Source organism: Scyliorhinus canicula, chromosome 16 (genome assembly GCF_902713615.1).
Source record: "Scyliorhinus canicula chromosome 16, sScyCan1.1, whole genome shotgun sequence".
Lineage (NCBI taxonomy): Eukaryota > Metazoa > Chordata > Chondrichthyes > Carcharhiniformes > Scyliorhinidae > Scyliorhinus > Scyliorhinus canicula.
The window spans coordinates 29,354,036-29,371,948 of record NC_052161.1 but is presented as its reverse complement, the minus strand read 5'-3'; the positions used below and the strand labels follow the sequence as shown (position 1 = coordinate 29,371,948).

The following is a 17,913-nucleotide window of genomic DNA, read 5'->3' as shown; positions in this document are numbered from 1 at the left end:
AGATACTTCATATATTTATTGGACATCTAATATGTTTGCCCTGTAAACCTCCCTTGATAAGCTGTGTCAAAATCTGGCTATTTGTTTTTAATAAACATTTTATTGAGGTATTCTTTGGTACAGAAACAACAATCGACAAGATACATGAAACCATAAACATAGTGCAAAAGCTGTTTACCTTTCATACAGGTCTCGCCCTTATTACCCCCCTACTCTAACCTAAACTACTCCCCCCACCCCCCCGGCTGACTATTAATTTTCTGCAAGGAAGCCGACGAATGGGTTGCCACCTCTGGGTGAACCCTAACAGTGAATCTCTCACGGTGAACTTAATTTTCTCCATACAGATAAAGCCAGCCATGTCCGATAGCTAGGTCTCCGACTTTGGGGGCTTTGGGTCCCTCCATGCCAATGGTATCTGTCTCCGGGCTACCAGGGAAGCAAAAGCCAGAACATCTGCCTCTTTCTCCTCCTGGATTCCCGGATCTTCCGTCACCCCGAAAATCGCAACCTCTGGACCCAGCACCACCCTTGTTTTTAAAACCTTGGACATGACGTCCGCAAATCCCTGCCAAAATCCCCGAAGCTTTGGACATGTCCAAAACATATGGACATGGTTCGTTGGTCCTCCCACACATTTTGTGCACCTGTCCTCCACCCCAAAGAATCTGCTCATCCGTCCCACTGTGATGTGTGCCCAGTGCACAACCTTAAATTGTATCAGGCTGAGCATGGCATATGTTGTAGATGCGTTGACTCTACTCCCGGCTCCTCCTCCCACTTACGCTTCAGCTCCTCGGTCTGCGTCTCCTCTGACCCCATAAGCTCCTTATAGATGTCCGAAACACACACACACTCCCACCACCACACCCTCTGGAAATTACTCGGTCCTGAATCCCCCTCAGCAGTAGGAGCGGGAAGGTTGCCACCTGTTTACGAAGGAAGTCCTGCACCTGCAAGTATCTGAATTTGTTGCCCCTCGCCAGCCCAAACTTTTTCTCCAGCACCCTCACACTCTGAAAGCTCCCTTCTATGAACACATCACCTATCCATGGCGCCATTACAAGGTACCCTTACAAGAAGCTGCCTCCATATGCACCTGTGCCGACCCCCTCCCCCACCACCCACTTCCTGATTTGTGTTTTTTTTTGAGGACGTAACTAATAGAGAATAGCATTTGGATGTTCCAAACACTTTTGGTTCCACATGAAGTTGCTCTGCAAAATTAAGAGTGTGTGTTTGGGGGGTTATATATGGCATGAGTTGAGAATTAGCTAGCAGACAGGAAACAGGAGGAATAAAAGTTGTCTTCGAAGTGCCGGGCGGTGACTAGTGGGGTTCTGCAGAGACCCATGCTTGGGTCCCAGCTATTCACAAAATACATCAATGATTTGTGTGGGGAAACCAAAAGTTATGTTTCCAAGTTTGCTGATGACACAAAGCTTAGTGGGATTGGGAGTGGTGAGGAAGATGTTGAGAAGTTTCACGGTGTGAGTGAATAAGCAAACATGTGGCAAATGTTGTATAATGTGAACAAATGTGACATCCATTTTGGATGGAGAAACCAAATGGAAAATGTTGACATACAAAGGGACATGGGTGGCCGAGTACACCAGTCACAGAGCAAGCATTCAGGTGTAGCAAGCAGTTAGGAAGACAAATGGTATGTTGGCCTTTGTTCCAAGAGGAATTAAATGCAGGAGCAAGGATGCCTTAGTGTAGCTGTATAGGACGTTGGTGAGACCATATCTGGAGTAATGTGTGCAGTTTTGGTCTCCTTATCGAAGAAAGGGTAAACTTGCCACAGAGGAAGTGCAGCAAAGTTTCATCAGATGACTGGGTTGTTGTACAGGGAAAAAATGGGTCGACTGGGCTTGTATTCACTGGAATTTAGAAGAATGAGAGGAGATATAATTAAAACATATACAACGTTCTGAGGGAGATGGACAGACTGGATGCAGGGCTCGAGGCGGACTAGAACAAGGAGTCTCAGGATATGGGGTAGGGCATTTGGGACTTAAGATGAGGAGAAATTTCACTAGGGGTGGGACCCTGTGGCATTCCCTACTACAGGCAATGGAGGCAAAACTACTGAACATATTAAAAAGGAAATAGATTTCTAGATGCTAAAGGTGTTGAGGGGTAATGGGAGAATGCAGGAGTATGGCATTAAGGTACAGGATCAGCCATGATATTGAATGCAGAGCAAGCTTAAAAGGGCTGAATGGTCTCTCACTGCTCCTACTTTCTATATTTCTCAGTCATGTTTCTTTGTATCCTGCCTGAGTGTATCGTATTTCCCTGTTCAAATTGTGACAACTGAGTTGGGTCTAGTACATTGCCTCCCTGGCCAATAGGTTCCTTCATGAATCCTTATCCTTGGAACAAACATGGGAGTTCGTAGCATAGATGGAATCAAATATTCCATGAGTCAAAATTGTCTCTGCACCAACAACTTGTAAAATACATTTTTACCCTTTCCACATTTTCAAATGCAGTTTAAAATTCATGATTTTTTTGTTTCTGAATTCCATTTTGAACTAATAATGGAAAAATTTCCATCAAAGACACACTTCTAAAAAAACCCATATGATTCCTTATATTATGCCTCTATATTCTCTGAAACATCCTAATGAAACTTTTCTGCACCTTCCCATTTCCTAAATGCTCCGAACAGACCACTCTTAACCACTAACCCTAACAGCCTGGCCCCAGTGATTTGTATGTTTTTACCTGTCTCTGCCACTTAAGTCGGGTAATGTTTTTGCCTGTTTTGTTCATCTGTTTGAAAACAAATCTCAAACCAATGGACAATTTCAATGAGACCTGGTACACAGGCAATGGCCCAAGGAAGAACTGATTCATTTTTGGCAAAGGTGTTGATCCAGATCCTGGGAAAACATTTTTGAAGATCTGTTAATGGGAAATAGAATGAATTGACTCTAAGAATGTTGTGGATTGTCACAGCTGTCAAAATGTGAGCTAATGTTTCAGAGTAGATTGTTGGATGTGGATTGGCCTGAAGCCTCCTTGGTAAGATGGAAGCTCTTAATGAAAAGATTTGTCTTCTCCAGCTTGTATTTACAGAGTAAATCTGTAATGCCCTCTGCCACACTAACTGGATCATTTATTCACTTGGGAAATTTGAAAATTTCTTTAACATATGAAATTACAGTTTCAGCAATTTGGATATAATGGATTAAAAAAGCACATGCTTTCTTTGGGTGTCTCATCTCCTTGTAGAAGTAAAAGGAAGCTGTCGATAAAAGTAATAACGCACGTTTGGGACTCCAGGAAGCTATTCCCTCCATAACTATTTATTTACAATGTTGACGGATGAGCCAATACATTGAGGTGGAGAATGTGATTGAAGCCAATTATATTTATGTTCTGTTTATGTACTAAAATTTTATAATTTGAATCCAGCTCCAACTTCAGAATTTTTAATAGGCTGTGCATTCTCTGAGGATGACAGACCGAAGGATGGTTTGCACAATGCTTCTCAAATGATATAAGACCCTTTATTGCATTGAAATAAATGAGTAACAACTTTGAATTTTATGAATGTTCATTATGTATGATTTGTTATCTTTACCCAATACACTTTATGAAGTGCACCTGTAAATTGAGATTTCATTGGCTTGGATGATGCTGACTGCCATTTTGTGAATTGCCTTTCACTGACCTCACTAAGAAAATTACTGTTATGATCAGATTTTTGTTTGCAGCTGTGTCACTGAACTAGATCGCAGCTGAGGGAATTGGATGGATAGGTAGGTTGGCTGCATCTTGAAAAGAATGGAGGGAAGAAAAATTTACGGCACGCTCATTTGAAGAATTATGGTACAACCTGTGACAGGTTGCAGAATAGTATTGGCAGATTCTCATGCGTGTTATCAACACATCATCCTGGCCCAGGACTGGTTTAAAAACTACTGGTTAAAATCTGGCCTCCGATTGATAGTGGGTAGTGTACTGTCATAGAGTTCTCTTCTCAACCCATCCTACATCACTGCTATAACTTAAAATAGAAAATAAATGTTTTGACTATTGCTTTACGAACCATATAATGTGCTCATTTGGTTCAGTGAAAAGTAATATGCTTGCCTTTTAGGCAAATCAATAATTGGATATTTTGAAAACGATACAAGCTTGATCTATTCCATAAATATTAACTTGTACTGAAAAGTTAATTTCACAGAACTACAAATTTATTGGGTTTGAATTCGACAAAACTTAAGATTTAGTTCTTGGGCAAACATGTAAATAGGATTCCAGATAATCTGGAAATTCTGAAACTAAACATTTTAAAATTTAGAGTACCCAATGATTTTTTTTCCAATTTGAGAGGCAATTTAGCGTGGCCAATCTCTCTACCCTGCACATCTTTGGGTTGTGGGGTGAAACCCACGTAGACACGGGGAGAATGTGCAAACTCCCACGGACAGTGACCCAGGGCGGGGATTCGAACCCGGGTCCTCAGCACTGTAGATTGCAGTGCTAACCACTGCCATGTACAGCCCTAACTAAACATTTCTGATCTGGTTATGATCTCTTAATTTCAATTCAATTCTTAGTTCTTTTTTTAAAATGTAAAGTACCTAATTTATTTATTTTACAATTAAGGGGCAATTTTGCGTGGCAATCCACCCACCCTGCACATCTTTTTGGGTTGTGGGGGTGAGACCCACAGACACTGGGAGAACGTACAAACTCCACACGGACAGTGACCCAGGGCTGTGCTAACCACTGCGCCGCCGTGCCACCCCTGTCAGTTTTTATTTCTTGAATTTATTTTGAAATGATTATCTTGAGGTAGCCTAGAATTTGTTGACTTGAGTATGTTGTATGTAAATATAGGAACAAGTGCAGGCATGTAGCCCCTCAAGACTGTTCCACTATTTAATGAGATCTTGGTCTGTAAATGTTATAGCAATTTAAAAAAACAAATGAATAACTTCGTGAAATGGAGGCGATTGACCTATGGGCTAAAGAAATGCTTGACATTGTGGATGCATTTCACAATTCGCCGTTCAAATATTTTATATTCGGCAAACATCAGTTGCTAAACTACAAATATTGATAAATGCAGTGTTCCATTGATGCAGTAGAATTGGAATAAATTAGCAACTGGTAACCCAGAAAGTATATTGAGTCAATATGCTCACTGTTCCTCAAGGCATTTGAGTGAATGTTTGCAGATTGGCATGTCTGCACTATTACACTGTTTGTTTATAATTGAGAAGCAAAGTGAACCTTGAATTGAATAATTATTATTAGAGGCTGAATTTACATCACCTCTACATTCTTCATCCATTTTCCATAGGACGCAGAAAATGCAATTGTGCACATGGGTGGTCAATGGCTGGGAGGCCGACAAATTCGAACAAACTGGGCAACGCGCAAACCGCCAGCTCCAAAGAGTGCACCAGAGAGTAGGTTTCTCAATCAGTATTATGTCATAGTTTTTTTTAACGTGTCCAACTTACCATCTTTCCAGAATGACTGAATTAATGAAAATTTGCATTTACCAAAAGGACTTGGGCAGGCTAGTGGGCAAAGAAGTGGCAGATGGAGTATAGGCATACAATGTGGAAAAGTGAGGTTATGCACTTTGATCGGAAGAATAGAGACATAGACTATTTTCTAAATGGGAAACGGCTTGGGAAATCAGAAGCACAAAGGGACTTGGGAGTGCTAGTTCAAGATTCTCTTAAGGTTAATGTACAGGTTCAGTCGGCAGTTCGGAAGACAAATACAATGTTAGCATTCATGTCGTGAAGGCTAGAATACAAGAGCTGTGTAAGGCTCTGGTCAGACCCTATTTGGAGTATTGAGAGCATTTTGGGCCCCATATCTAAGGAAGGATGTGCTGGCATTGGAAAAGGTCTGGAGAAGGTTCACAAGAATGATCCATGGAATGAAGAGCCTGTTGTATGAGCTGTAGAGGACTCTGGATCTGTATTCGTTGGAGTTTAGAAGGATGAAGGGGGAATCCTATTGAAACATAACCGGAAACTGAGGCCTAGATGTAGTGGACACTGAGTGGATGATTCCACTAGTAGGAGAAAACTAGAACCTGAGGGCACAGCCTCGGACTGAAGGGACGATTCTTTAAAACTGAGTTTTGAGTGCACCATTCTTTTTTTCCAATTAAGAGGCCATTTTTGCATGGTCATTCCACCTACCAGGCGCATCTTTGGGTTGTGATGGTGAGACACGGGGAGAATGTGCAGTCTCCATACGGATAGGATTGATCCTCGGTACTGTTAGGCAGTACTGCTAATCTGCTAACCACTGCGCCACCATGCCACCCTTTCAAAATGAGATGAGGAGAAATTTCTTCAGTTCTCGACATCGCCTCTGGATCCCTTGAGGTCACATGGCATCGGGTTAATCATGGGCCCTCCCAAATCCAAGCTGATCAGTAGTACTCTATTTTGGGCACCCTTGGGAACCACTGCGGATGGCAAGAGTGCATGTGTGGTGAACCTGTGGAACTCCTTGCCACAGAAGGCTTGGAGGCCAAGTCACTCAGTGTGTTTAAGAATGAGATAGATAGGTTCTTGATTAATAAGGGGAACAGGGGTTATGAGATGAAGGCAGGAAAATGGGGATAAGAAATGTATCAGGCATAGTTGAATGGTGGCGCATACTTGATGGGCCAAATGGCCTAATTCTGATCGTCTGTCTTATGGTAAGTAATCATGTTAGCTCGTTTCGGGAAGAACCGGAGCCTGTAGTTTTGCAAACTTGATTGCCTTTAAAAGACCATTTTTAACATTATTTTGAAATGAATTCAAATCTTTCTCTAGATTTTCTCAATATTAATTATAATTGAGGATTTATTAACAGTTAGCAAAAATCACCTCAGTTTCTCTATGAAGAAGTAAGTCCTAAGAGTTATATTTATGGAGTAAATGTTTTCTGGCAGATTGGAAAATGACCAATTCAATACCCATTTCAAAGAGATGGTAAAACTAGGTAATTGCAGGTCATTGAGAGAACTAGTCAAGCAACAGCCTGACATGGGCATATCCATGGAATGGAATCATAGCTTACATATGATGTCCCAGACACCAGTATCACCATCCCTGAATTAGTAGTACTTACTTTGGGCACCACTGAAGAAGCACTGGATGGCAAGAGTGCAAAATGTACTCTGGGTGGGGATGTCAAGTGTTCAGCATCAAGAGTGGTTCGGTAGCACCATGACCGACCGAGTCCTAAAGGACATAGTTTTTTGTCTGCGGCAGGTGGTGACAAAACCAACAACAGGCTAAAAGCATATTTAATCTCATCTTCATCAAACTGCTGTTCCACAAGCATCTGGTCATGACCATATCAATCGGAGTGACCACCACACAGTCCTTGTTGACACTTAAGTCCTGTCTTCGCATTGAACATATCCTCCATGTGGTTTGGCACTACCATCGTACTAAATGGGATATACTTTGAACAGATCTAGTGACACAAAACCGGGCATCCATGAGGTGCTTGGGGCCATCAGCAGAATTGTACTCTACCACAATCTGTAACCTCATGGATCGGCATATCCCTCACTCTACCGTTACCACCAAGCAAGGGCATCAACCCAGATTCAATGACAAATGCAGGAGGGCATGCCAGGAGCAACACCAGGTGTACCTAAAAATGAGGTTAGTCAAGCTGTAATATAGGACTACTGGTATGCCAAGCAGCAAGTAATAGAGCTATGCTATTTCACAGCCAACAGATCAGACCTAAGATCATGCAGAACTGCCACATCCACCCATGAATGGTGGTAGACAATTAACTCACTGGATGAGGAGGCTACACAAATATCTCCATTCTCAATGATGGAAATTACAGCACATTTAAAGCTAAAGCATCGTCAGCCAGAAGTGCTGAGAAGATGGTCCATCTCTGCCTCCTCCTGAGGTCCCCAGCATCAGGGATGCCAGCATTCAGCCAATTTGATTCAACCCATGGTGATATCAAGAAATGGCTGAAATTGCTGGAAGCTACAAAGATTAAGGACCCTGACAATATTCGGGCAATAGTACTGAAGACTTGTGTTCCAGAACTCTGCGCCCATAGCCAAGTTGTTCCAGTGCACCTACAGCACTGAAAATCTATCTGGCCAATTGCTGCCCCATCAGTCTACTCTCTACCATTAGTCAAGAGATTCATAGAATCCCTGCAGTGATGGAGGAGGCCATTTGGCCTACCTGTCTAAACAGATACAAAAGAACACTACCTAGGTCCACCCCTGCCCTATCCCCGTAACCCCACGCATTGATCATGGCAATTTAAAAAAGAAAGTATCCAATTATTCTTTTCCAAAGAAGGGGCAATTTAGTGTGGCCAATCCCCCTAACCTGCACATCTTTGGGTAGTGGAGGTGAAAGCCACGCAGACACTGGGAGAATGTGCAAACTCCACACAGACAGTGACCCTGGATTGAACCCAGGTCCTCAGCACCGTAGGCAGCATCTTTGAAGATCTTTTGGAAGAAATCATCAGTGCTATCAAATGGCGCTTGCTTAGCAATAATAACTGCTCATTGATGCTCAGCCTGTGCCAGGATCACTCGGCTCCTGACCCATTACAGTCTTGGTTCAAATATGTACAGAAGAGTTGCACACTCGTACAGGGCACAAAGGAAGCCCAGGACATCGCTGCAGGAGTTCCTTGGGGGAGGTAGTATCTTTGGCCCAAAGATCTTCAGCTGCTTCATCAATTACCTTCCACCCTAGATTTAGAAGTGGGTATGTTTGCTGATGTGTGATGCTCAGCACCATTCGTGACAACAGATACTGAAACAGTCCTGGACAATATTCAGGTTTGGGCTGAAAAATAGCAGGTAATAATCTTATCACACAAGGATGGGTTTTTAAGGTAGTCTTCTAGTTCCTATTGCTAATAACATTTTGTTCCAACTTTATTTCATTAAATGAATTTAAATTCTCCAGCTGCAGTGGTGGGATTTGAATTCATGTTGCCAGTTTATTTAATCTAGGCCTCTGTTATTGACTAGTAACATAACCACCTATACTGTTGGGCGCAGGTTGAAGAGACTAACATTTTGTTTTCTTTATAGGTAGTTCGAAACATCTAAAATTTGAAGAAGTTGTCAATCAATCTAGTTCCACAAATTGTACTGTCTATTGTGGAGGTATTGCTTCAGGCCTAACAGGTATGGACACCATTAATTTAATAAATGACGGATGGATCAACATTCATTGAAACAAAATATTTGTATATTGTCGGACTAACTTCCTTGCATGTTTTATAATCCTTAACTCTTACAGAGCAGCTTATGCGTCAAACTTTCTCTCCATTTGGGCAAATCATGGAAATTCGAGTTTTCCCAGAAAAGGGTTACTCATTCGTTAGGTAGGTTTTACTTATTTTACTCCATATATCTATTTTTAAATGTAAAGCAATTCTTAATATTTAAAAATTGATTCAAAAGTTGACCTTAGGCTTTGTTGTTTTTCACATCTTAAGTTGCATTCCTGCGCATCATATGGTCCTGTGCAGTAAAAAAGCTGATGTGACCATTCCATAATATTTTCGATTACTTTTTGTAATCTCTGTCCACTAGTTCCCTGCAGTGTCTCTGGTATATTCATTTTACATCTTCGTGTAAATGTGCTAAATTTTTAAGATTGTTGTGTGGTCGGATCAGTACTAACTATTATCAGCATTTTGTTCCACTTGTTCCATTTTGATTATGAAGGGCACAATAAGTTAGACCCCAAAGCACTACAACTGGACCATTAGAATCTAAACATTTCAGGCTGTTGGTAATGGTGAATTATACGTTTCTGGCCATATGACTGTAGCTGTGAAATTGTGATGCCATAACTTCCAAGCTCAACGGTGTTGATTTTGGTGTATCCCAAAGATACACTGAGGAAACCCTCTCAGAACTTTACAAGTAAACTTTGCAAGACAATTGCCCAGAAGTGTTAACTTCCCCATAACAATTGTGCTGCGCTGGGAACCATCAATGCAATCTAAATCGCTCCCCTGCTCCTGGCTCTTCTGACACTCCGAATATCGCCACCTCTGGACACGGGGTCACCCTCCCTTACAGGACCTTAGGCATGACGTCTGCAAATCCTTGCCAAAAGCCCCTCAACCTCTGCCTCGCCCAGAACATATGCAGGTGATTCGCAGGACCTTTCTGACAGCACCCATACCTGTCCTCAACCTCCTCAATAAACCTGCTCATCCGGGCCACAGTCATGTGAGTCCTGTGGACCACCTTGAATTGGATCAGGCCGAGCCTGGCACACGACACGCGTTTACTCTCTGCAGGGCCGCCTCCCATAGACCAACCTCCAACACCCCTCCCAACTCTTCTTCCCACTTCCTCTTCACCTCTCCTATTGGAACTCCTTCCCTCTCCATTAGCCCAAATAAAACCCGAGATCGCCACATTCATCTTCCTGAAAAACGCCTTGGGGATAAAAATTGAGACATTGAAATACGAACTGCAATCACGGGAGGACTGTCACTTTCACAGTCTCTACCCTCCCTGCCAGTGACAGCGGGTGTCCCCTTTCATCTGTTCTATTAGTCTACCCAAATTCAATTTGTGAAGCTGACCCCATTCCTGTGTCACTTGAATACTCGAGTACCTAAAGTTCCCTCCCACCACGGCATCTCCCTCAATCTCTTCTCCTGCCCCCATGCCTGGATTGAAAAAAATCTCGCTTTTGCTGCCAATCTTGAGATATTAATGGCAGGGTGATGAGATGTGTTCCATGACTCATGGCCATAGTCACTTCCATCATCCTCTTGAGGAGACAGTGGCCACATTGTTCTTCCGTTCACAGATTCAGTTGAGCACCGTCCCATTGCCTTTGAGGAAGCCTGAAGCCAGGGACCTCCACTGTTGGGTTAGTGATGAGGTGTTGACTCATTGGGCTGTAACTTCCAAGATCCCCAGCATGGATTTTGGATGAGGGGAAACCAAAGATGTGCTGGGGAATCCCTCTTGGAACTTCAAAGGTAAGCATTGCATGGCAATTGTCCAGAAGTGTAAACTACTTCCGGGTAATTGCCCCGTACTGTCAGCCATCCAAAAATGCAAATTTCAGGTCGTTCCGCCAGGGTTCGACCAATAATTACTTAGAAACATTTAGAAGATCTTTACAGAGTTTGAAAAGACCCAGATTTACGTGCGCCCCTCACTTAGCTCAGAGACTTGACTTCTCCCTGGACTGTCAATTTCACTGGACCTTTAACTTTACCTGGACGACAGCATAGAATCCCTACAGTGCAGAGGAGGCCATTCAGCCCATCGGGTCTGCACCAACATTCCAAAAAAGCGCACAGCCTAGGCCCATTCCCTCGCTGTAACCCTGCGGATTGATCATTGCCTAACCTGCATATCCTTAGACTTTGGGAGGAAACCGGAGAACCCAAAGGAAACACGCATAAAGTAGGAGAGCGAGCAAACTCCAGACAGTTGGCGAAGGTGGGAAGCGAGCCTGGGTCTCTGGTGCTGTGAGGCAGTAGCCAGTGCTTGAAAAAAAAGGGGCATGTCCTCATTAATCTGATTCTGCTGGTCTGTGACAGTTGGCTTGGCAACAGCTGCCTGGATCCTACCCAGCCTGAGTGAGAAATTGGGACTAGAGAGGAATGGAAAACATTTTCTATAAGTGAGCACGGAGTGGCAATTTGACACTGATTGCCATTCCAAGGAACTTACCAATGTGTACATCCACAACTGTGTCCATCCACAATTGTGTCCAGCTGTTTGCTCGGTTGGTATCCGCTGCATATTTTCTGGAGTGGCTAACATTTAAGCACTTGGTGAATTTTCAAGTTAATTGCAAAGCCAGTGCTGTTTATGACAGCATCTTGATGGATGGCAGAAGGGGCATTGCAGAAAATTATTGGATCCATTAGAGTAGAGTTGGTAACTTGCACATAGTCTTCTGTGCAAGCTAATTTGCCAACTAATGTCCTTTTAGAAGATGACCTTTACAAGCGTTAAACATATATATAATCACATATATTACTGATTCTACTGAAACTACTGATTCGGCCAACATCACATATGTGGATGTACACATTAAGGGGCAGCAGGGTAGCATGGTGGTTAGCATAAATGCTTTACAGCTCCAGGGTCCCAGGTTCGATTCCCGGCTGGGTCACTGTCTGTGTGGAGTCTGCACGTCCTCCCCCTGTGTGCGTGGGTTTCCTCCGGGTGCTCCGGTTTCCTCCCACAGTCCAAAGATGTGCAGGTTAGGTGGATTGGTCATGCTAAATTGCCCGTAGTGTCCTAATAAAAGTAAGGTTAAGGGGGGGTTGTTGGGTTACGGGTATAGGGTGGATATGTGGGTTTGAGTAGGGTGATCATGGCTCGGCACAACATTGAGGGCCGAAGGGCCTGTTCTGTGCTGTACTGTTCTATGTTCTATGTTTGAACAGGTCACATATTTGCCTTCCCACTTGATGGAAAGCTAAAATTGATTGGGGGCAGGAATGAAGGCCTATTCTGATCATATTCTGCACTAGGAAAAGTACATTTGCATCTATCACTGGGCTCTGATGTGACCAGGATTCCTGTTCCAGCCTGGGTATTTAAGAGCAGATGCCTTTATCAGACTGGATACTTTCTAACAGGAGCCACTAACTTTGGCATTAACCGAGGTGGCATGATTACAGATGAAGAATTACTTTTTGTGAAGTGCTGCGAGTGTTGTTACTCCTGCACAAACCTGTACTATCCAGATGAAAATCAAGATGCCAAATTAGCCTTGTGCACATGTTTTCACTGTGGTGTACAACCAGGGTGTGGAAAGGTTTTGTCCTTTATTTCGAGGCGTGTATATTACGAAACCTTGAGGCTGCCTCAAATTTTAGATGAATATTATGAGTTGGTGTAAAAACATTCTTCTTTTTTGTAGGTTTGCAACACATGATAGTGCTGCTCATGCTATAGTGTCAGTTAATGGAACCACTATTGAAGGCCATATTGTTAAATGCTATTGGGGTAAAGAAACTACTGATTCGGCCAACAAGTATCAGCAGGTAAGAAAATTTATTAAGTAACTTGCTTTTACAGCTGAATATCAAACTTTCTGGTTTTATTGCAGTGTCACATGCAGCTAATTTGTAGTAATTATATTACTACCTCTCTCATTCAGATGGAATTTGCCCAGCCCTGGGGTCAGTGGGGCCAGTGGTATGGCAATGCTCAACAGTATGGTCAGTATGTAGCCAATGGTTGGCAGGTGCCCTCTTACGGCATGTATGGCCAAGCGTGGAATCAGCAAGGATTTGGCGTAGAGTAAGTAATTTATTGGATGAAGTAGCTTGAATTCACAGCCTAGTTGAACCGTTGGGGAAACTGGGTCTGCAAATATCTATTTCCTGAAAATACGGCCTGTGTGTATAACAGTTCTGTGAATGTGCCCTAAACCACCTGTAAAGCCTTGCTTAACTATTTTAGCTTGTCATATTAAATCCAACTCGTGTGCCTATTGAAGGATTATTGGGAAATTAATGTAATTTACATGTGCTGGGAATTTTAAATTGAATTCACTCATTGAGATACTTCTGTTTTCTTTCCAGTCAACCTCAATCTGCCGCTGCCTGGGTAGGTGGATTTAGTGCTCAGCCAGCCCAAGGGCAGGGTACAGCTGTTATACCTAACCAAGCTGGCTTTGGGATGGCAGGTTACCAGACGCAGTGAGCAGGGACTCTTTCTCCTTGCCTTCAAATGAGGAGCCCAGATTTTTCTATTGACGCAACACCAACATGTTCACTGACACCATGAATAAAATATAGACTATTTATTTTAAAGCTGAATATTTTAAAAATTCTATCACAGCTGAGCTCATGGTGGAGGATGTGAATGTTTCCCTGTTCTCTTTTTTTTTTTGGTTTGGGATGGGGAGGGGTTTGGGGGAGGGGGGGAAGCATATAATCTGTTGTTTTCGAAGTGTGAAGTAATCGAGAATGATGAATTTATTTTGAAAATGAAGTGCTATTGTGTATGAATTTAAAAAATAAATACAGTGTTAGTGGGAAAATGTCAACCAGACTTTTGACAATCTTTTCTTTTAGTTGAGCATTCCACAATATTAATTTCATACTCTTACCATTGTAAAGGGAATTTTAAAGCCTTGTATCATAAAGCCAGGCTTAATGTTCAATAAACACAAGACAACTGAATTTCACGTTGCGATGGACCAACTGCCTGCTGTTTTCAGGGAAGTTATAATTCATGGCCATCCTGAAATGCCAGCGCACTGGCATATATTGAGATGCATCAAATTTAACACTCTACCTGGGCTTAAATTTTTGCTTTTGCTTCACCATCCTATGGATTGAACTAGAAGCCCGATGAAGACAACCGTTTTTTTTCTTAAAAAATGGGTTGCTTAACACTCTAAAATCAGGAAACGATGAGAAGGGAACGCTGGCTACATTTGGACTGCTGGAGTCCCTTGTACTATTTTGGCTATATTAGAGATAAGCTCTACGTACTTACATACACATGGACAAGGGGATTGGGGTGAAGGTTACAAGTGTAAATATCTATAGATAACATTTAATACACCAGTATGATTATTAAAGCATGCTCTAGTGTAAAGGTATCACAATTCCTACTTTGTCAGCGATTGAGATTTTTAAAAAGCTATTCAATTGTACAATACTGAAGTAGCAGGTTGCCCAGAATGTGCAATGTGTGGCGGTGTTTCACAAGAGTATGTTAATATATCTTTCCTACTGCAGTTATGTGGTATGTAAAATTATACAAAGTAAATTTCAAACTGAAGCCTTAAATTTTATTTCTTTAAGCTGCTTTGGGTGTAGTGTCATTAAGACTAGTTTGTGCTCTTTGCTTTTCAACCCAATTCTATTGCTATGCTTAATATCATGCAAATTTATTGAACCGTAAAAATTTCAGGCAAGGTTGAATAGTTACATAATTTCTTTAGACCACCAACAAATGGGGAGTGTTTTTAATTATACAATTAAATGTAAAATACAACAATCATGTCAGAATCAACTGTTTATTTTTAACAGTAATGTGTGCCATTTGTTAATTGAAGGTGCAGAGCAAACTTCTGTACCATTTATGAAACTTCATTTTAAAGATATTTTAGAGTGGTTTGCATGTTGGTGCGATTCACATTTGTAAAAAAAAATATTGCTAGCTCATTTGAGTGTGGAATGGGTGGATTATGCGGACGTTGAAAGCTAATTGACATTAGTCGTTTCTGGATTATTTCTTCTGTATCTAAAGGAATAAAGTGATTTTAAAAATAAACGACATGGTTTCCATTTCTTAGATTTCTGCAGCTCAATGAAACTGTTTAAGAAAATTAACCTGCTTTGATCACAAAAATGTCAGATAAAGTACATGGAACTTAGTTATTTGAAACTACTACAAGGGTTTAATTTGTTTCGGCTTGCTAGAAGCATTATCAGAAGCATTATCTTCAAAAGAATCTCCATTATAAAAAATAAAAAAATTAGTACAAATTGCTCATTGTGGAAAAATCAAATGTTTGGTACCACGAGAGGGAAAAGCCTTTCCTGTTGAAGTCGGGAGTACTCTCTTGGGCTATGATGTGGAGCAGAAGAAATCTTCCACAGGGCCGAATTCATATTATTGCTGATGCAGGAGTCCCTGATGCTGGTATGTTTTAGTTGTGCTAGCTAGTATTTTGTGCATTGTAAAATATGTTTCAACTTTTTTAGTGCTCATTAAGATCAAATATACCAGTGTATGAGGATTATATATTGATATGGACCACAATATGGTCCTGCATATAGCAGAGCATTTAGTGTTGCATGGAGCATCTTTATTACTTGTATTTTCCATCATGTGCTGTACAGATTGTAAAATTAAAAATGCAAAAGTCAAAGGAACCGGAATATGCAATTCAAGCCCACAAATCTGTTTCATCATCCAGTTACATCATGATTGACCTACTCCTTCATTCGACCACTAACCTATGACAGTTGATACCCTTGCCTAACAATCTTTGTTTAGGCTTAAATTTCAGCCGATACAATGTCTGGAGCCCTTTTTTGGGTGGGTAGGAGCAGGAGTTCAAATTTATACTTGCCTTCTTCATGGCGTAGCTCTACATGCTTCTGCATTAGTGCTCCAAAGGAAATAGTTCATCTGTACTGACTCACCAAATCACTTATTTTAGACCGCTTGATTGAATCAATATTCTAAACTCCAGAAAATACAAGCCAAGTTTATTTAACGCAGTCTTTGTAATTTAATCCTTTAACCCAATATAATTCTGTGAATTTGCCCTGTACCTCCTGAGGCTAATATTGCAGCCCTCCAGTTTGCACTCAATATTTGGGGGGAGGGTCTGACTGAGACTCAGAACAACTGAAGCATGACAATCCTTTGTACCCCAAACAATTCTCTTCTATTAAATTTTGTATTTATTTCAAATATTAAATCAATGTTTTGATAACTGCTTAGAAGCTGCATCAGCTTCTGATGGCACTGAATTTTAATTCCAATTTCTAATTCATTCAAGGTTTGCCACTTAAAACAAACTACTTCCTCCATTTTGGTAATGGTTGCAATGCATATTAGTATGTGGAACTGCTACCCTTGTTTTAATCATGGACAAATAGATATTTTTTAGTACAAGGAATGTCTTGTGCTTCATCTGATTCTGACTCGAGTGATCTTGAGTAGGTATCCTTATTAATTTAGGTATTGTAGGTATTCTTCGTAATTTAGTCCAAAAAGGTTTTTCTGCAAAAAAAAAAGAGAACTAGCAGATCTGAATGGCACTGCTCACATTAATTATAGATGATATTGTGCAGTTGTGCTTGCATGTGGAAGCAAGTTGCACATTGCACTGAGAATTTAGAAAAGTGGATATTGTGAGAGACCGTGAAGCAAATGTTTGAATTGCCAGTAGCTGGGTGGCATGGTGGCACAGTGGTTAGCACTGCTATTTATGGCATTGAGGATCTGGGTTCGATCCCAGCCCCGGATCACTGTGGAGTTTGCACATTCTCCCCGTGTCTGCACGCATTTGACCCCCACAACCCAAAGATGTGCAGGTTAGGTGGATTTGCCATGCTAAATTGCCCTTTAATTGGAAAAAATTGGGTACTCTGAATTTATATATTTTTTTAAAAAGCTGAGCAGTTTTCCTTTTTAAAAAAAGTAAAAAAATAAATTTAGAGTACCCAATTCATTTTTTCCAATTAAGGGGCAATTTAGTGTGGCCAATCCACCCATCCTGCATATCTTTGGGTTGTGCGGGCGAAATCCATGCAAACATGGGGAGAATTTATTCATGCAGCATATGCATACGGTGCACTTGGCTGTTATGTCAGCGCCTTTTGCTTCCAAGACAAATTGAACTTTCCATTTTCACAGATCCTGATAAATGAAAAAGGGCAGTGGAATTGGAGAGAACCCAGCAATTGTAAAGCTTTGGACGAGATATGGAAAAAAAGTGGTGACAGTGAAAATTAAATGGAACAATTATGAAGTATTGAAAATAATTATAAAGATACAGTAGCTGGCAACATGCATAATTCCATAGAGCATATTGAAGAGTCACTGGTGAAATTGGATGATTGGGGAGAAAATTAACTTTAGATTGCCTGTTTTCTGGGTATAAAACATCAGGTCAAAATGTCATATTCCAAATTGTAATGCCTAATACACCCTGACCATAATTGGAAGGTTGTGACTTGAATGTCCCAGCACCAGCCTGAATAAATTTGTGTGCAAATTGGGGTTTGAATGCTGTTGCCCCAATTGAAATGAGGAAAAGTTGCACTTTTCCAGTAGTGCTCTGCCTTAAGTGACTTAATCAATTCATTTTGAAACCCTTGAAGCTGTTCAAGGTCCAGAATATTAATTAATTTACATTTCTGTGGAGCATGGCAAGTAGGAATACT

General features: G+C 41.3%; 1 protein-coding gene across 3 annotated transcripts in view; it reads left to right on the top strand.

Annotated features, from left to right (window-relative positions):
* Window positions 1–15,283, top strand: part of tial1 (TIA1 cytotoxic granule-associated RNA binding protein-like 1) — a 45,736-nt gene extending 30,453 nt beyond the window's left edge. For all 3 annotated transcript variants that reach the window (XM_038773142.1, XM_038773143.1, XM_038773144.1), the window contains 6 exons: window positions 5,327–5,435; window positions 9,083–9,178; window positions 9,294–9,378; window positions 12,912–13,035; window positions 13,152–13,294; window positions 13,579–15,283. In XM_038773142.1, the coding sequence (XP_038629070.1) occupies window positions 5,327–5,435; window positions 9,083–9,178; window positions 9,294–9,378; window positions 12,912–13,035; window positions 13,152–13,294; window positions 13,579–13,699 (678 nt within the window). In that variant the 3' untranslated portion in view covers window positions 13,700–15,283. The remainder of the gene's footprint in view (window positions 1–5,326; window positions 5,436–9,082; window positions 9,179–9,293; window positions 9,379–12,911; window positions 13,036–13,151; window positions 13,295–13,578) is intronic.
* The last annotated feature ends 2,630 nt before the right edge of the window (window positions 15,284–17,913 follow it).